The sequence below is a fragment of the Myodes glareolus genome, chromosome 15 (genome assembly GCF_982192425.1).
Source record: "Myodes glareolus chromosome 15, mMyoGla1.1, whole genome shotgun sequence".
Taxonomy (NCBI): domain Eukaryota; kingdom Metazoa; phylum Chordata; class Mammalia; order Rodentia; family Cricetidae; genus Myodes; species Myodes glareolus.
The window spans coordinates 5972849-5993610 of record NC_142040.1 but is presented as its reverse complement, the minus strand read 5'-3'; the positions used below and the strand labels follow the sequence as shown (position 1 = coordinate 5993610).

The 20762-nt window shown below is 38.8% G+C and overlaps 1 protein-coding gene across 6 annotated transcripts in view; it reads right to left on the bottom strand.

The window, feature by feature from the left end:
- Kiaa0825 (KIAA0825 ortholog) overlaps nucleotides 1-20762 on the bottom strand; it is a 460826-nt gene that overhangs the window by 120614 nt on the left and 319450 nt on the right. Inside the window, exon 21 of one of the 6 annotated variants that reach the window (XM_048424236.3) lies at nucleotides 19742-20143. The exons of the other annotated variants lie outside the window; for them this stretch is intronic. Within the exon in view, the coding sequence (XP_048280193.3) occupies nucleotides 20086-20143 (58 nt within the window). The 3' untranslated portion in view covers nucleotides 19742-20085. Of the gene's footprint in view, nucleotides 1-19741; nucleotides 20144-20762 lie in introns of those variants that run through there. 6 annotated transcript variants of the gene reach the window in all.

Below are 20762 nucleotides of genomic sequence, written 5' to 3'. Positions count from 1 at the left end.
CAAGAACATTGGCGGATCTGGACTAAGCCAGAGACCTGGGCCAGAGGAAACCTAAAACAATGAATTTCACCAGAACAGGTAAAGGGAAGCTACCACTGAGCAAGTGAGCCAGAGCCAGAGACCGCTGAGGGTCCAGATATGAATCTGGGACCTTCAAAGGAGTAGACCTAAGCCAGGAACCCTGTGGCTTTGGGCATGAGTCTAGGACCTCCAAGGAACCTGAGCCAGGTCCTCTCTGTGGGTCTGGCATGAATCTGGGACCTCCGAGGGAGTAGGCAGGAAACAGAGATCTCCGCAGGTCTGGGTGTGAATCTGGGACCTCAAAGGGAGTAGACAGGAACCAGAAACCTCTGTGGGTCTGCACATGAGTCTGGGACCTCTCTGAGAGAGTAAGCCTGAGCCAGATCCTCTGCAGGTATGGGCACACCCAAGACCGGGAACTCCCAGGAAGTAGACCGGAGCCAGAGACATTTGCAGGACCAACTCCAAGCCAGGGACATCTGCAGGAGTAGATCCCGACCAGGATTTACAGAACCTGGTCAAAGCAGGTAATCTAGGCTAGTGCAGACCTCAGACAGCAGACTCCAAGGGAGTGGAGCAAAGTCCGGGAGTGCTGAGTGACCTCCAGGAATGCTGAGTGACCTCCAGGAACATGGAATGACCAAAGAGGTAACTAGAACTGTGACACTGACTGTACCATGAGGAACAACCATCTGAGCCTTGAAATCACTGGCACCTAGAAGATAAATCAACAGAATCACAAACAGCCCCAATAAAACCTATTAGAGGAAAGATGAGTAGAAAAGGTAAGAATACACACAACACCACAAAGAGCAACCTGATACCAGTAAAACCTAAAGATCCTACAACATGAAGACATGAACAACCAAATATAGATGAAGCATAAAATAATGACCTAAAAAATAACTTCATGAGAATGTTTGAAACTCTTAAAGAGGAAATGAGAAATTCCCTTAAAGAAATGGAGGAAAAGACAAACAAAAATTAGAAGATATCAGCAAATCCCTTAAAGAAAACCAAGAAAAAGAAATCAAACATATGAAAGAAACTATTCAAGACTTGAAAACTGAAATAAAGACAATAAAGAAAACACAAGCCAAGGTAACTATAGAAACAGAAATCACGAGAAAACAATCAGGAACCACAAATGCAAGCATGAACAGCAGTATACAAGAGATGGAAGAGAGAATCTCAAGCTCTCACAATACAATAGAGGAAATAGACTCATCAGTCAAAGAAAACATTAAATCTAACAAAAACTTAACCCAAAATATCAAGGAAATATGGGACACCATGAAAAGACCAAACCTAAGAATAATAGGCATAGAAGAAGGAGTTCAACTCAAAAGCACAGAAAATAAATTTAACAAAATCATAGAAGAAAACTTTCCTAACCTAAAGAAAGATATGCCCACAAAGACACAAAAAGCTTACAGAATACCAAATAGACTGGATCAAAAAAAAAAAGTCCCCTCGCCACATAATGATCAAAACACTAAACAGAGTAAATAACGAATATTAAGAGCTGCAAAGGAAAAAGGCCAAGTAACATATAAAGGCAGACCTATCAGAATTACACCTGACCTTTCATTGCAGACAATGAAAGCCAGAAGGTCATGGTCAAGTGTTATGCAGACATTAAGGGACCAAGGATGCCAGCCCAGACTACTATACCCAGCAGAACTTTCTATTACCATAAAAGGACAAAAAAGATATTCCATGATAAAACCAGATTTAACCAATACTTAGCCACAGACCCAGCCCTAAACAAAATACTAGAAGGAAAACTCCAACCCAAAGAAGTTGTCTATGCCAATAAAAACACAGATGATTGATGGTCTCATAGCAGCAAATCTGAAAGAAGGGAAAAACGCACAAATTAAAATCATCAACAATGAAACCTAAATTAACAGGAGATAACAATCACTCATCATTATTATCCCTTAATATAAATGGTCTCAACTCACCTATAAAAAGACACAGGCAAACAGACTGGATAAGACTGCATACAAGAAACACACCTCAACCTCAAAGAAAGACATCATCTCAGAGTAAAGGGTTAGGAAAAAATATTCCAATCAAATGGACCTAAGAAACAAACGGGTATAGCTATCCTAATATCTAACAAAATAGACTCTAAACTAAAATCAATCAAAAGACACAAAAAAAGACATTTCATATTAGTCACAGGAAAAATCCATCAAAAGGAAATTTCAATACTGAACATCTATGCCCCTAATACAAGGGCACTCTCATATGTAAAAGAAACACTTCTAAAGTTTAAATCATACATTAAACCCCACACACTAATAGTGGGAGACTTCAACACTTCCCTCTCACCACTAAACAGGTCAGTGAGACAAAAAATGAACAGAGAAATAAGAGAACAAACAGAGGTTATGACTCAAATGGACTTAACAGACATCTATAGAATATTCCATCCAAACAAAAAAGGATATACCTTATTCCCAGTACCTCATGGAACCATCTCAAAAACTGACCACATACTAGGTAAAAAAAACTAAACCACAACAAATAAAAAAATTGGAATGACCCCATGTATCTTATCATATCACCATGGTTTAAAACTAGAAGTCAACAGAAATACTAATTCCAGAAAGCCCACAAACACATGGAAATTCAACAATGCTCACCTGAATCATCAATGGGTCAAGGAAGAAATAAAAGGTAGAAATTAAAGACTTCCTAAAATCCAATAAATATGATCACATAACATACCCAAATTTATGGGATACAATAAAAGTAGTGTTAAGAGGAAAGTTCATGGAACTAAATTCCTACATAAAGAAGCTTGAAAAAAATCCACCCTATAAACAAACGAAAAAACAAAAACCATATAATCATCTCATTAGATTCTGAAGAAGCTTTAGACAAAATACAGCATCCCCTCATGATGAAGGTCTTGGAGAGAGCAGGGATACAAGGAACATACCTAAACATAATAAAGGCAATAGACAGCATGCCAACACACAACATCAAACTAAATGGAGAGAGACTCCCAGCGATCCCAATGAAATCAGGAACAAGACAAGGTTGTCCACTCTCTCCATATCTATTCAATATAGTCCTTGAGGTCCTAGCTAGAGCAATAAGACACCAAAAGGAAATTAAGGGGACACAAATCGGGAAAGAAGAAATCAATCTCTCATTATTTGTTGATGATATGATAGTTTACATAATCAATCCCAAAAATTCTAAAAAGGAATTTCTACAACTCATAAACACTTTCAGTAAAGTAGCAGGATACAAGATTAACTCAAAAAATCAGTAGCCTCCTGCACACAGATGATAAAAGAGCTGGGGAAGAAATCAAAGAATCAACACCTTTCACAATAGCCACAAATAGCATAAAATATCTTGGAGTAACTCTAACCAAACAAGTGGAAGACTTGTATGACAAGAACTTTAAATATTTGAAGAAAGAAATTGAAGAAGATACCAGAAAGTGGAAAGATCTCCCATGTTCTTTGGTAGGCAGAATTAACATAGTAAAAATGGCAATCTTACCAAAAGGCATTTACAGATTCAATGCACTGCCCAGCAAAATCCCAGCAAAATTCTTCAAAGACCTCGAAAGAACAGTACTCAACTTTGTATGGAAAAGCAAAAAAACTCAGGATAGCCAAAACAATCCTGTACAATAAAAGAACTTCTGGAGGCATCACAATCCCTTACTTCAAACTCTACTACAGAGCTACAGTACTGAAAACAGCCTGGTATTGGCATAAGAACAGACGGGAGGACCAATAGAACCGAATAGAAGACCCAGATATTAATACACACACCTCCAAATACCTGATTTTTGACAAAGAAACAACAAATATCCAACAGAAAAAAGACAGCATATCTAACAAATGGTGCTGGCATAACTGGATATCAACATGTAGAAGAATGAAAATAGACCCATATCTATCACCATGCACAAAACTCAAGTTCAAATGGATCAAAGACCTCAATATAAAGCCAGTCACACTGAACCTTATAGAAGAGAAAGTGGGAAGTACAATTGAATGCATTGGCACAGGAGACCACTTCCTAAGTATAACCCCAGCAGCATAGACACTGAGAGAAACAATTAATGGGACCCCCGAAACAGAAAAGCTTCTGGAAAGCAAAGGACATGGTCAACAAGACAAAACGACAGCCTATAGAACGTGAAAAGATCTTCAGTAACTCCACATCAGACAGCGGTCTGATCTCCAAAATATACAAAGAACTCAAGAAATTGGTCATCAAAAGAACAAATTATCCAATAAAAAATTGGAGTACAAACCCAAACAGAGAACTCTGAACACTTTAGAAAACATTCAACATCATTAGTCATCAGAGAAATGCAAATCAAATCAAATCTGAGATTCCATCTTACACCTGTAAGAATGTTCAAGATGAAAAACAGTGATGGCAATTTATGCTGGAGAGGTTGTGGGGTAAAGGGAACACTTCTGCATTGCTGGTGGGAGTGCAAACTGGTACAGTCCCTTTGGATGTCAGTGAGGCATTTTCTCAGAAAATTAGGAAACACTCTTCCTCAAGACCCAGTAATACCACTTTTGGGTGTATATCTAAAGGATGCTCAATTGTGCCACAAGGACATGGGCTCAACTATGTTCATAGCAGCTTTGTTTGTCATAGCCAGAACCTGGAAACAACCTAAATGCCCCTCGACCGAAGAATGGGTAAGGAAGATCTGGTACATTTACACAATGGAGAACTACACAGTACTACAAAAAAATAACAAAAAAAAAAAAAAACCTACGTATTGAATTTTGCAGGCAAATGATGGAGCTAGAAAATATCATTTTGAGCGAGGTAACCCGGACACAGAAAGACAATTATCACATGTACTCACTCATAAGCGTTTTTAAAACATAAATCAAAGATAACTAGCCCACAAATCACAATCCCAGGAACTTAGATAACAATGAGGAACCTAAGAGAGACATGCATCGATCTAATCTACATGGGAAGTATAAAAAGACAAGTCACGAGCATGGGGAACTTTGGAGAGGGTTGAAGGGGAGGGGAGAGGCAGGGAGGAGAGCAGAGAAAAATGTAGAGTTAAAAAAAAACAATAAAAAAGAACTGAAAACACACAGATATAACTCACACTTTCACAGCCATGTGACTCTTTGAACAAAGACATCAAAATTTACATAGTGTAGGCAAGGTAACATCTTCAAAAAATGATGCTGGACAAACTGGCTAGCTGACTATAGAAGAATAAAACTAGATCTACCTCTTATGTCCTAAAGAAAATTCTACTCCAAATGGTTCAAGGACTTCAATGTAAAATTGGGTATTCTGAGTCTGTTAGAGGGTAAAGTAGATAATATGCTTGAATGAATAGACGCAGAAAAGAACTTTCAGAACAGGACCCCAGAAGTGAAGACATTAAGACCAACAATTGATAAACAGGACCTCATGAAACTAAGATGCTTCTATGCAACAAAGAAGAACAAAGAAGAGGAAGCCTACAAAATGGGGGGGAAAACGAGCTTTATATCTGGAAGATGGTTAGTCTCTGTATATACAAAAAAACCTAAGCACCAAGAAAACAAACATCAGTTAAAAACTGGAGTGTGAAAATGGTAGCAGTAGATTTGCTCCTGGTTTCATGGCCTCACCAGTCATGGACAACACCAGGCATGAATTTCCTCCCATAGAGCAGGCTTTAAGTTCAATTAGACTTCTCTTGGTTACCCTTAAGATATAAAAGTGCCACTATTGTACCTTTGGAACATCTTCTGTGATGGTCATTGTAACTCATAGGTGTCACAGCTGGTAGGACTATTGATTGATTTTTGTTTCTTGGCAGCTTGCCAAGTATTTGTAGTATTCTAAGTGCTGTTCCTCAGGGAAGACATTTCAAAGTCAATTCCAACTTAGTTTCTCTAAGCCCTTTGTCTGAAAGGTGTGGTAACTTCAGCAATAGGGTCATACCTTCAAATTTCTGAAAGTAACCAAGGACAATAGAAATAGGCTATATTATCTTGGGTTTCTTGATCAGGGTTGGTCAGGTTTCTTGGATGCCCCTGACCAACAATTCAAAAGGAGGTTTCTCATGCCTTTTACTGGGATTTATTGTTATACAAACTGTATGCTATTTTGGGTAGTTTAATCACCCCTTATTGTGCAACTTCATTAGAACATAGTATATATGCTACAGGAATTTTAGGTGAAAATAAAATGATTTATTATCACTTTTTAAAACATCCTTGGTATTGATAAAGAACTCCAGGCAGCGAATGAATGCTGAGATAGGGATAATAAGTCTTTCCCAAGAATGAGCCCCCAAATCATTTCCCAATAACAAATGGTCAGCCTTAAACAGGTGAACACCACTAAATGGACTCAGCTGGATGCATATATATGCAATGATGATGATGATGATGATGATGATGATGATGATGATGATGGAAAGAAAGATAATACACTAAAGTAGACAGAAGACTTGGAAGTAGAAGGAAGGGAGCAGTGAGAGGGAACGTAGGGTATGATAGCAGGGATTATGATGATTAAAGCATGTTATACACTTGTTCAAATTCATTAGTTCATAGAACTGATAAATGCTAATAAAATAAAAAGTTTTGGAATGGATCCGAATATGTTCTTTAAAGAGGAAATACAAATGACTGAGAAATACTGTTTTAAATGTTAAGCATCCTTGACCATCAGATAAATGCAATTAAAATACTTTGGGATTTAATCTTACTCCAGTCAAAATGTCTAAGATTAAAAAAATAGATGACAAAGATGGTGCAAATGTGGGAGGGAGTGGAACACTTACTTACTGCTGGTGGATATGTCAATGGCTATAGCCAGTGTAATAAGGATGGGTATTTCTCAGAAAGCAGAAATAGATCTACTATATATTCAGTTATACCAGGCTTGGGCATATGTCCAAAGGACTCTATATCCTGATAGCAAGATTCTTGTGTATCATGTTCATTGTTGCTCTATTCACAATATCTAGGGAATGGAAACAACCAAGGTGCCCACGAATAAATGCGTGGATAATGAAAGTATAGTGATATACATAATAGACTATTACTCAGGTATGTAAAAATGAAATTATAAAGCTCACAGGTAAGTGGATGAAGTTGGAAATAATTATTGTGAGTGAAGTAGCCCAGACCCAGAAAAACAAATATCACATTATCCTCAGCAGAGGAGCTTCTTCTGTCAGTAGATGATGATTAACATAGAGGCCCACAAACTGGTCAATGTGCAGAGTGAGACTGGGAAGTACTCATCTCTAAATGGGACATCTAAATAACACTACTTCTCTATGGTTCAGGGATTCTCCTGGAAGAGGAAAAGAGAGATTAGAGGAGACAGAGTGGTGGATGACTACAAGAAAGTGGTTTTTCAGACAACAGGGCAGTGGCACACATGACTCAATAATTGTGACAGAAATAGAAGCAACGTCAAACAAAACCCCTACATCGAGAAGGGTGGTGGGCACATTTCCCTTCACTGAGGTGCTCTGGATGACTGACCATGACTAGAAGAGGGAAAATGAGCTCTCTTTATGGGTGTGGCTCCTGCTCCCTTAATCCCATTCCAGAGGAGAGTTCACACCTAAGAGTCTATGGTTTATTTCTGTTGGGTATGAGTAGTTCTCTGAGGATCTACAGAGGTGGTGAAGAAAATATGACCAAAATATCTTGTATGAAAGTCTCTGATTTTAGCCATTCTGACAGGTGTAAGATGGTATCTCAAAGTTGTTTTGATTTGCATTTCCCTGATCGCTAAGGAGGTTGAACATAACCTTAAGTGTCTTTTGGCCACCTGTCTTTTGAACTTCATTTGATGAGAATTCTCTTTTCAGTTCAGTACCCCATTTTTTAATTGGGTTAATTAGAATTTTCATGTCCAGTTTCTTTTTTTTTATTTTTTTTTAAGTAAATTTTATTAAATTATAAAAGTTTCCATTTCCGCCCCCCCTCCCAACACCCTCCCACTTCCCTCACTCCCCCTCCTCCTCCCTCTTCGTCCCCCAGGGCAGTCAGGGTTTCCTGCCCTGTGGGAAGTTCCAGTTCCTTCCCCCTCCCTCCAGGTCCAGGAAGGTGAGTGTCCAAACAGACTGGATCCCCAAAATCCAGTATATGTAGAAGAAACAGGTCCCAGTGTCATAGTCAATGGCCCCTCAGAAAGACCTCGGCCCAGCCACAGTCAGAGAATCCGGCCAAATTCCGAGAATCTGGTTAGATCACGTCCTCGTTCAGTCCCAGTCCAACTGGCCTTGGTAAACTCTCATCAGATCCGTTCCCTTGTATCAGTGGATGACAGCATCCCTTGCAGTACTGATTTCGTTTTTCATGTTCTTCCTCCTTCTGCTCCTCATTTGGACCTCGGGGGGCTCAGTCCGGTACTCCAATGTGGGTCTCCGACTGTATCGCCGTCCTTCGCCAGATGAAGGATCACTCCGAAGGCCCTCTGGATGGAAGCTGGGATGGCTGGCGGGAAGCTAGCAGGGTGGAGCCCTCATGTCCAGTTTCTTGAGTTCTTTATATATTTTGGAGATCAGACCTTTGTCTGATGCAGGGTTGGTGAAGATCTTCTCCCATTTAGCAGGATGCCTTTTTGTCTTAATGACAATGTCCTTTGCTTTTCAGAAGCTTCTCAGTTTCAGGAAGTCCCATTTATTCACTGTTGCGCTTCTTGTTTGTGCTATTGGGTTATACATAGGAAGTGGTCTCCTGTGCCCATGTGTTGCAGACTACTTCCCACTTTTTCTTCTATCAGGTTCAGTGTGGTTGGATTTATATTGAGGTCTTTAATCCATTTGGACTTGAGTTTTGGGCATGGTAATAGATATGGATCTATTTTCATTCTTCTACAGGTTGACATCCAGTTAGGCCAGCACCATTTGTTGAAGATGCTTTCTTTCTTCCATTGTATACTTTTAGCTCCTTTGTCGAAAAATCAGGTGTTTATAGGTTTATGGGTTAATATCTGGGTCTTCGATTTGATTCCATTGGTCAACATCTCTGTTTTTATGCTAATACCAAGCTGTTTTCATTACTGTAGCTCTGTAATAGAGTTTGAAGTCAGGGATAGTAATACCTCCGGAAATTCCTTTATTGTATAGTATTGTTTTGGCTATCCTGTTTTTTTCCCCATAATAATAATAAAGTTGATTATTGTTCTCTCAAGGTCTGTGAAGAATTTTGTTGGGATTTTGATAGGGACTGCATTGAAGTTATAGATTGTCTTTGATAGAACTGCCATTTTTACTATGTTGATCTTACCCATCCTGGAGAGGACGTGGAGTAACGGGAACACTCATCCATTGCTGGTGGGAATGCAAACTTGTGCAACCACTTTGGAAATCAGTGTGGCGGTTTCTCAGGAAATTGGGAATCAATCTATCTCAGGATCCAGCAATAGCACTCTTGGGAATATACCCAAGAGATGCCCAATCATACTACAAAGGCATTTGTTCAACTATGTTCATAACAGAATTATTTGTAACAGCGAGAACCTGGATACAACCTAGATGCCCCTCACTGGAGAAATGGATAAAGAAAGTGTAGAATATATACACATTAGAGTACTACTCAGTGGTAAAAAATGACATCTTGAATTTTGCATGCAAATGGATGGAAACAGGTAACACTATACTGAGTGAGATAACCCAGGCCCCAAAAGATGAATATGATATGTACTCACTCATTAGTGGACTCTAGCTATAAACAAAGGACATTAAGCCTATAGTTCGCAAGCCTAGAGAAGCCAAATAACAAGGTGAACCCAAAGAAAAACATATATAGATCCTCCTGGAAATTCGAAGCAAACAAGATTGCAGGGCAAAAGTTGGGAGCATAGAGGTGGGGTAGGGGTGGAGGTGGGGTTGGGGAAGAGAGAGAAGGGAGAACGGAAAGACTGGAGAGAGCTTGGGGGAGTAGGGAGGGTGAAGATGGAGGAAGGGTGGATATAGGAGCAGGGAAGAAGATATCTACATTAAGTGAGTCATTTTTAGGGTTGGCAAGAGACTTGGCTCTAGAGGGGATCCCAGGTGTCCATGGGGATGTCCCCAGCTAGGTCCTTGGGCAGCAGAGCAGAGGGTGCCTGAACTGGCTTTGCTCCACTATCACACTGATGATTATCTCAAATATCACCATGGAATCTTCGTCCAGCGATGGATGCAGATAGAGACAGAGTTCCTCAGCAGAGCGATAGACTGATCTCCCAAGGTGCAGTTGAAGAACAGAAGCAAGGAGAAGATGAGCAAGGAAGTCTGGACCGCAAGGGGTTGGTCCACCTACTGAGACAGTGTGCCTGTTCCAGTGGGAGCTCACCAAATCCAGCTGGACTGGGACTGAATGAGCATGTGATCAAACCGGACTCTCTGAATGTGGCTGACAGGGGGGCACTGACAGAGAAGCCATTGATAAAGGCACTAGGACTTGTTTCTACTGCATGTACTGGCTCTTTGGGACCCTAGTCTATTTGGATGCAAAGCTTTCTAGGGCTGGATGTAGGGGGGAGGGGCTTGGACTTCGCATAGGGCAGGATTCCCTGCTCTATCTTAAGGAGGGAGAGTGAGGGAGGAGGGTGAGTGGGGGAGAGGGAGTGGAATGGGAGGAGCGGAGGATGTGTAAATTTTTGAATGGAAAAAAAATAAGATAGGATGATGCCATGTATCCTATATAGCTAAATATATCTTACATATCATCAGCTATAAAAAGAAAGTCTCAAAGAATTAATAAAATATTATTTAAACATTTTAAAAAAAGGAGTTTGAGGATGTGAGTAATAAGTTTTAGCATATACTGCTGATGAGTGTATAAATTAGCATAACTTATTTTTAGGGAAAATTGCAATATTCATTAAAAATTTAAATAAATTAATATAATTATTTAAGTCATGTCACCTGTAATTGGTTTTCATACTTTCATATATATATATATACATATATATATTTTAGAAATATAGTATATATAAAAATAAATAAATAAGAATATATATTACAATTAATTTTAAAATAATAAAGAAGTAAAAGATTAGTAAATACCTAACAACTGGTTTGTAGTTAGGTAATTTATAGAAATCTACATTATGGATTATTAGGAAGAAGTTAAAAATAATATTATAAGGTGAATTGGGAAATACAATATAATAAATAAAATATAGTAAAATATACAATAATATGTCATAGGTAAAGTTGGAAAACCTGAACAGCTTCTAAAATATGCTCTCATTTGTATCAAAAGATGACATACACATGTATGTATATATTTTTATATATACATATGCATAGATAAATATCATTCTTCTGAAAAGGCAAGGAAGATGGGTCAGTGGATTGCAACATGATGGGCTGGCCGACTATGGAGCTTTTGAGTGTTGTTTATGGACACACTGTTGCAGCTTGTTTGCTGGCAAGGACCTTTAAACACCATAGTTTTGGAAAACAAAACAAACAAAGAAAATGTGGCACCAGTACCTCCACCATGAGGGTAGAATTTCATAAAGCTAAGGAATGGGCTGGATCTAGTTGTCAAAGCCATGGATTTAATCTTCTCCATATTTCTTAGCAAATTAAAGACCCACGTGGTCACAAAAAGAGAGATATACAGTAAAGAGAGATTGAAAGAAAAAACAACCTCTAAATGGTTTACACTTTGTTAAAAATATATACAGGCCAAAGGTAAAAAAGTTCTCAGAGTAAAAAGAAAAAAAGAGAGTAGCTGGTTGTGGTGGCTCATGCTGGTAGAATTTGCCTGGGAGGCAGAGACAGATAGATCTCTGTGAGTTCAAGGATAGCCTGGTTTACAGAGGGAGTTCCAGGACAAAGATACACAGAGAACCTGTCTCAAAAAGCCAAAAGTTAAAAGTAAAAATAAAAGAAATAGAGGTTAAAATAAAGCCATGTAAAGATGGAAAATACACAGAGAATCTTGATATTGTATGCTGTTATGCTCTCTTTAAATTGTTTGAATGCTGAGGAAGGAGCAACAGCTGCTAAAAGATATTTGCTTATAAATACTGCAGAATTAATCCAAGATGGGTATTTTGAAAATACCTTGACTTCAAAATTGAAGTCAAAAGGTATGTTACTTTGGAGAAGAGATTTTTCTTTTGTTTCCACAGAAAATGAGAGGCTCTGGATTTATTCAGAGTTAAGAAAAATCAGCTTTGATCAAGAAAGACCAAAGAGAAATCTCCGGCAGGAATAGATGGCCCAGATGTCTGAGTTTATCATCCTGAGATGATCAAGACTCATGGGATACTTCAGTCAGGACTTGATCATAACTCTAAATTTTCTTTAGGTCCCCAACACCCCCAACCAGCTGTAAGCAGCCTGGAATACTATGCCCACATTGCTAAAAAAAATAGACTATGGATATTTTCCTTTGATTTTTTTTTTAAAAAGGGAGAAGTGGTGCGGGAGAATTGTCTGTATTCTGTCAATCATGTTTTAAATAAACGCAGATTGGCCAGGCAGGAAGTATAGGCAGGAAAACCAGACAGGAAGTAGAAATGATGCAATGAGAACAGGAGAATTTTGGGAAGAAGGAAGTTGATTCCTCCTAGTCCAGCACTGACCATCGAGAAAACAGGATGTGACCTGTCAGCTGAAAAGGTACCGAGCCATATGGCAAAAATAGATCAGAATAACAGGTTAATATAAGTCATAAGAGCTAATAAGAAGCCTGAGCTAATGGGCCAATCAGCTTATAACTTATGGAGACCTCTGTGTGATTTTCTTTGGAGCTAAAGAGCTGTGGGAACTGGGCAGGACAGAAAACTCCAACAAGTCAGCCTATCATGTTACAGTGGATAAAGGATTTACTGTATAAGCCTGAGGATTTGAATTTGGATCCCAAGAAGCTATGTCAATCACACATTAGTCCCTGTGCTCCTATGGGAACTTGGGAGGTGGAGATAAAAGAACCCCAGAAGCTTTTGGGTCATCTAGCCTTGCAAATGTACCTGTGGACAACAGAGGTTGTTCTCTGACTTTTACATTTTGTGAAATGGCATGTTCATATACACACACAAATACACACACATACACACTCACTCATGAAAATTCCATCTAAAAATAAGTAATTCTCACAGGAATTGCTTTTAGGGAGGCTCATACACAAATGACCCCCAACTGATCAATTTTTAGGGAATGTTCTGAGGCTAGTAGATATTCGAGAGATTTCCAAAGAAATACAAAAAGTTGAGATATTAGATCATAGAAAATAGGGCATCAAAGACATGCTTGCCTTTCTTATTTAGCTGTAGCAACACTAACAGGCTGAAGCTGATGATTTACTTCCAATTCGAGTACCGAGGTCCTCATTCTATCTATTACGTGGTTTGTCTGCCTATATCTTTCACTATATCTCCACAGTCATCTGAGTGCAAGCCCCATCACTTGCTTTGTGATGTAAGAATACTTACTTCGGTTTTCCTCCACTTAAATATCCATTTTTCCCTTCACATCTGCCAGCAGAGGAGTCTTGTGCCTTGGCAGGATCTTTTTCTAACCCATCTGCTCTCTCTACTGGGGAGCATTTTCACCCATTTGTTCAGCAGTCATGAACACTAATCACTCCTAAATTTAGGTTTTTATCCCAACTTTTTCAGTAGGAAACTCAACATGTCCTAAAGCAGGCTTACTGAATTTGTCCAAGAGCTTTTACTCCAATATGTCTCATTTTGTTAATGCCATCACTTTGGGGGTCAGTGGATCAAGCTAAAGATATCACAGACTTTTCTTTTTCTCCACAGTGGCTATACATGGTTTACCAACGCTATCAAAGTCTCCAAGTCTGTTTGCTCTCTTCACTGCTACTGTACTATATATATTCTAGAGTTTGTCATCTCTGGCTGGGGTATGTACATCCATGTAGCTCTTCTTTTGCAGGTCTATGTTATCAGCATATTAGCACCATCTTCTGATATGGTAGTATAGCCTTTGCTAAGAATTCTCTAAGGTGTTTGTAGGCCATTGGGTGTGCATACTAGTCCCGCCTGAATTCAAACAATGTTTCCGATCTTGTAACTGCATTTTGCACATTTCCTACTTTTCACTGCAATAAAACACTCCATTTTCAAACAGTGCCCAGTTTTGCCCACATTTCAGAGTCTTTGCCAATGCAATTTCCTCAGCACAGCGCATGCCTCCCCCCTCCCATCTGGTCAGCTCTGATTGCCTTTTTCATTCAATCTTACAAACTCATCTCTTGTATGCGATCTGTGTTCTCTGTCCTTAAGCTGAATTAAGTTGACTGCTCATCTGTGTTCTCATCATACTTTAAATACACATGTAGCAGCATAATATAATGTACCTCTGGGTATGCCTGCTTCAATAGCTAAATTCTGAGGTCTTTGATTCCTCTGACACTCAAACAAAATCAGTAGGCTGACTGAATAGAAAGAAAATCTTCCATGGCTTTACCTTATATCATCAAAGGTTGACTAGCAATGTAAGAACGTTTTCAAATCACCAAAGTCTTCTCCCGTACCACTTTCCTTATTTTTCAAACTCCACAAATGGTTTTCTGCTTCACCGGGGCCAGAAATGTCATGTGTTGCTGCTTATGTACATTCCTGAGCTTGTGTTTGTACTGTCACTCCTTCTCAGAAGGGGTCTGTCTTCTTACCTGTACTTTATGTTGATTGTAGACAAATTGTGTATTCTATTAAATCTACACTATATTTTGAGACAACGTCTCCTATATCTGAGGTTGATCTTAAACTTGTTATGTAGTTGAGGATGGTCTTGTATTCCTGATCTTCATGCCTTTACCTTCTGAGTGCTAATATTACAGGAGTGTGCCACGTTTCCTAATTTTAAAGCTATGCTATTTCTATGGCATGACTGCTCTCATACAAATACATAATAAGTCCAACTATGCAAACTACCATTATTCAAATTTACCTGTCGAGATGTCAGTTTCACATAGTTCAACCTTATTTCATCTTTTTAAACTATTAATTTACTATTTATCATTTTGTTACTATTTTGTTTACATATATACTTATTATCAGGATGATTCTAAGCAGACAATACATTAGTCATTTTCAAAGTGAATATGTGAATAGTATTGAGTGAGTACAACATGGGGCAACTATATCCACGTAAAAGCTGAGAGAGCTTGGGAAGTAATTCTAGACACAAAAGAACACAGTTAATCATGGTTTCTTGATAGCAGTGTTTTCTTGGGTGGGCTCTGTCGCTAGAGGCAAGTGTGTCTCATTTAAGAGAGGCTTCTTCACTCTTTAGCTTTAGCTGCCAAAACCTTGTAGTCCTTTAAAGAGACTTCACCACCAAACACTTAAATGGTGTTTATGAATAGCTGACAGCATGCTTCTTGGTGGTGGCAGGGACCTTGAAACTCCATAGAATTGTGGCAATAAACATGGCTCCTGCCAGTACCTCCACCATGAATGGGATAGGTAGATCCAGCCATCAAAGCCATGGCTTTAACCTAGCCATATTGTTTAGCAAATTAATGACTCATGTTGTCAGAAAAAGAGATATAGAATAAAGATAGATGAAAAGAAATCTTTAAATGGTTTGCAGTGTGTTTAAAAATATATGTAGGCTTGGGAGAGAAAAGAAAAGGGATAAAGTTCTTAAAAAAAAAGAAAGAGTGATTGGGTGTTGTAGAGGGCCGCAACCACACTCTCCACCATAGATGGCGCTGCACCGCCAGGTGAGCTAGAAAGCTCACATGTGTTGGTATTTTCCACTACTCCCAAGGTTTCACCTGGGACTGGGAGCAGTTGACCAATCCAGGAAAGACACGTCCAGGGCAGGGTCTGTTTTCCTTTATAAGGGCTGGGTTTCCCTCATTCTGGGTCTCCGCCATGTGGCTTATGCTCTAGCTCCCAAGAGACATAAAGCTTTTCTGCAGAAGGATCCTATGTGTACCGCGTGGTTCTTGCTGGCGAGACGGTAGCGCGGGACAGGGTGTGGTGGCATACACCTTTAATCCCAGTACTTGGGAGGCAGAGGCAGGCAGATATCTGTAAATTCAAGGACAGCCTGGTCTACAGAGTGAGTTCTAGGACAGAAAAAGATATACAGAAAAACCCTGTCTCAAAATACCAAAAATTAAAAAATAAAAGAAAGAGTTTAAAGTAAAGTCATGTAAAGATGGAAAATACATAGAGAATCCGGATATTGTATGTTATTATTTTGTCTTTGAATTGTTTGATGGATGAGAAAGGAGCAACAGATGATAAAAGACATTTAATTATAAATACTGCTGATTAATCCAACATATATATTTTGAAAATGCCTTGACTTAAAAATTGAAGTCAAAAGATATGTTACTTTAGAGAAGAGGTTTTGTTTTTGTTTCCATAGGAAATGAGAGGCTATGGATTCACCCTCACATTAAGAAAAATCAGGTGTGATCAAAGAAGACCCCCTGAAAAATCTCCAATAAGAGTGGATTGTCCAGATGATCCAACATTTCAGAGCACCTCTGTTTCAGTTTCCTCTGAGTTCTACATCCAGAACAGCCTCAAAACTGCTGACTAAGATGATCCAGCCTCACAGAATATTTCAATCAGGATTTGACCATGATCCTAAATTTTCTCTAGGTTTCCATAAGATTATCACCACTTCCAATCAGCAGGAAGTAACCTCAAAAACTATGTCCACATTCCCCCCCCCCTCCAAAATGAATTATGGATGTGTGTCTTTGTTTAGAGTGTAGGTTACAAGTTGTAATAGATAATGGTCAGGAAAAAAAGCTAAAGAAAGGAAATTAAATTCAGAATTCTTATTTTAAAAAGAAAAAAAAGTACTGTGGGATAGTACTTATACCTTGTAAAGATTTGTCACTTGTATTAGTTTAATAAAATGTTTGTTGACAAGGCAGGAAGTTGCCAGGCAGGGCAACCAGAACAGGAGAATTTTAGCAAGATGAAAGGCTCAGTCTGCAGTTGTCACCCAGATGCAGAGGAAGCAAGGTGAGAATGCCTCACTGATATCACAGACAAGAATTGTGTATTAATTTAAGATGTAAGAATTAGTTAATAAGAAGCCTGAGCTATTAGGTCAACAAGTTTATAATTAATATAGACCTCAGTGTTTCTTTATGGTTGAATGGCTGTGGGACCAGGCAGGAAAGAATCCTCTGTCTCCAATTTAACCCTAAGACATATTCTGATAGCCATGAAATCAAAATACTTCTGAAAACAATACTAAAATGGTATTTGCTATTTTCACTGTAACAAAATGTGTGTGCACTGAGGGTGCTAAAGCAATGGTGAGCAAGGTCATCCGTGCCTTGTGTGCATTTCAGTGCAATGACAGAAAATCAGTTGTCCTCGCTTTAACACACACGCACGCACACACACACGCACAAACATACACACACATACACATACATACACATGTACATGCACATGCTCTCGAGCATACATACATTCAGTTTTACTTATGGAGACACTTGATGAAAAAGAGAAAAAACTCACAGTCTTATTGATTCTTTATCCTTGTATATACTTGTTTTTAATGCTTCAGTGAAATACGAGACACACATGAATTTTTTCAGCTTCACATTCTTGTATAATAGTGGCCCAGGAGAAGGGCACCAATGTGACTGGGGTACAGATTGACCTAACTACATTTGTTATGGAAAAATATTTTCATGTGGAGGAAGAATAATTATCAGGTATTTGGTTGATAGTTTTTTGGACATGAATACAATGCGGTTGTCATTTTAAGAAAAACTGACGGCATTTACTGCCTGTATTTAGTTAAAATGTTTAAGTAGAATCAGAATTTTAGATTGATGGGTTCATATTTCTGAGATCAGTGGTGGTATTAAAACTATTCCTTTGGAATTATGTAATATAATGTATTAGTATTGAAAGATCTGTTCAACTTGGCTAATAATTAACCAATTGTGAGGAACCAAAGCAGCCTTGAGTGAATATGTAAGGAACAAATGAAGTCTTGGGTTAATTTACTTTTTTGACAAGGACCAAGGCCTCACAAGTGGCAAAGTCTTCCTTTAGTCCAAGTGTGAATAGCAATGACACAAGCAAGCACGGGAGCTTACTAATGATTGACCAGTGTGTAAAACCTAGTTTCTCTGGGGTGGCTGTGAAGCACCTACAAGAGTTGTTCCTCTGAGATTAGCTAACTCCCCTTCCTCTGAAAAACATGAAGAACTTGCTGAGGTTCCTGGTTATCACGGTACTTGGTGCTCTGCCAGCAGGGTGAGCACAGCCCACAGGATCCCAGCTTTACTCTACTTGTGTCAGTGTGCCTATCCTTTATTTACTGCTTTGGGCCCCAGTCGGGTTAACTCGCAAGGCATCTAGGAAAGTACACTAAGTCAGTAAGACATTGGAAGGGCAAGATGTAGTTCTAGCTTCTATATCCAATGCTAAGAAATTACTTCCTTCGTATTGCTGATAAGCTACCTGCTGGTCCTCATCTCTCCTTCTGCTCCCTCCAGTCCCAATCCCCCAGCCTCATCCCCAGCTCTGTAGAAGAACATATGTTGAGGTCTCCCTTTCCTCTCTGACTCCATCCCCAAAGGATCACAAAGATCTTCTCCTCCAACATTCATTCCCCAAACTCATTCCAGTATCAACACCAGCAGGTTTTCTCTGGGAACACACTAGCTGAGGTGGCCAGGGAAAGGATGAGCTAAGGAAGACTTTCATTGCTCCCTCTTCTCCAAACTCAATCTCTCAGTCTCATCCCTATCTCTGCAACAGAACTTCAGCTGTTGCAGCCTTCCCTTGCCCTCAGCCCACATCTCCTGTAGATCCCACAGACCTCCCACTTCCAATTTCCCTAACCTCACTTGTTGCTTTATTCCAACCTCTAAACCGCGCAGGCCACTAACGCCCAGACCACTCTTGCCAGGGAAGCAGGTAGGCTGTCTGTAGCACTTCCTCTCACTTTAAAGACCACTAAATTACCGTCTCAACCACCAAATTCAGCACAATTGCCTACTGATGAAAACAACAGTACTGACAACTGGATTTGTCATACACAAACAGAAACTGGGAGGCTTCTTAGAGCAAAGGCATGGGCTAAAATAAAACTCAGAGCAGCCAATAGCTGCAGTTCTAAATCAACTCTATGTTACAGTTTAGGGGAAAGGAGTGTTATCTTCTTACCTATTCAGCCACACTGACCTGGAGTCCTTAGAAGTCCTTGTAGACTGGAGATTTCCTGATAATGCTAGCTCCTCAGTAACCAGTCTTTCTCAGAAAGTTCCCACTCATATATTTTAATTATTTATTTTATGTTGAGGTTATCATTTAATTACATTACTTTCCCCTTCCCTTTCCTCCCTTCAAACTTTCCCATATATCCCTTTGCTTTCTTTTCGATTCTTTTTCTTACTAATAGTTGTTACACACACATACATATTTCTAAATAGATAACTACAATCTGCTTAGTTTGTAGAATATTACTTATATGTATATTTTTCAGGGCTAGCTATTAGTTATTGGAGAAGCAGCTGGTGTGATCTTCCCTGGGGACGACATTTCTTCTGCTTTCAGCAGCCCTTAGGTCCCATTCATACTTTACTTGTGTCTCCTGTGGAATGAATTAATCTCAGAATGGCATTTCAGATATTCTTGTAAAGGGACATTTGCTCATCTCAAGCTCACTGCAGGTCATCCATTCATCTCCTAAAGTCAACAGTACAGTGTTATGTGCAAAGTGAGTGCTCAATACATACTGTTTAATAAACAAAGCATAGACTTGTCCAAATTGTCACTTCTTTATTCCCCTTTTCCTTATCCAACGAATCCTGATTAAGCCCTTCTCACATGAAAGATAATATCCTAGGTTGCATTGACTATGTTAAGACAACATAGACATGGCTACTTCCCTTAAAGATGCTATACTTTACTGTTGCAAATTAATTTTTTAACTAAGGACTTATATATAATAAGTGTGATAATTATTCTTGACTGTCAGTTTGACTATAACTGGATTAAACTATAATCCAGAAATGGAGGGCAAAGTTGCGATCCGGATCTTGAGGCAGGAAGACAACATGCCTTTGATCTGAATCTTGAGGATGGCTGACAGGTGCTTTTAAGCTAGATCTTGAGGCTGGAAGTCACATCTTTAATCTTGGCCACACCTTCTTGCAGAAGCCTGTGTAAGGACAATGGAAGAGGGAAGGGTCTGTTTGTTCTTTGTCTGCTTGTCCTCAGCCATTTCAGCCGAACACCCAGCCTCATGGGACTGAGCAGCTACTAGATTCTTGAACTATCTATTCACAATTAACCATTGTTGTACTGTTGTCTGTAATTCCAATAATATGTTATGTATATATATATATTAATTATCATTGTCATATTTGTATATATACATACAAATATACGTAGATAGATAAAGATGTAGATATAGATAGATAGATTCATTCCATAAGTGTGACTCTAGAGAACCCTAATAAATTAAGCATTGTCTTTTCTTTCCTTTTTACTCTCTGTATCCAATTTTTCATGAATCAATGTCTAGAAGTGACAAATAAATGAGAAGAAATAAAAATAAACGTTTCCTTAATATAATAATTTATTTGCCTTTAATTAGATCAATAAATTTAAAAAACTCATCCCTGACATGTTAAAAATATGCAAATCTATGATGATGTAGAACTTGAATTTAAAAACACTATGTTGTTTACACATTAATTATAATTTAAATGGCATTCTTGCCATTAAACTTATAATGTTTGTGAACAATGAGGAGAATTAGAAACGATTAGGATTAT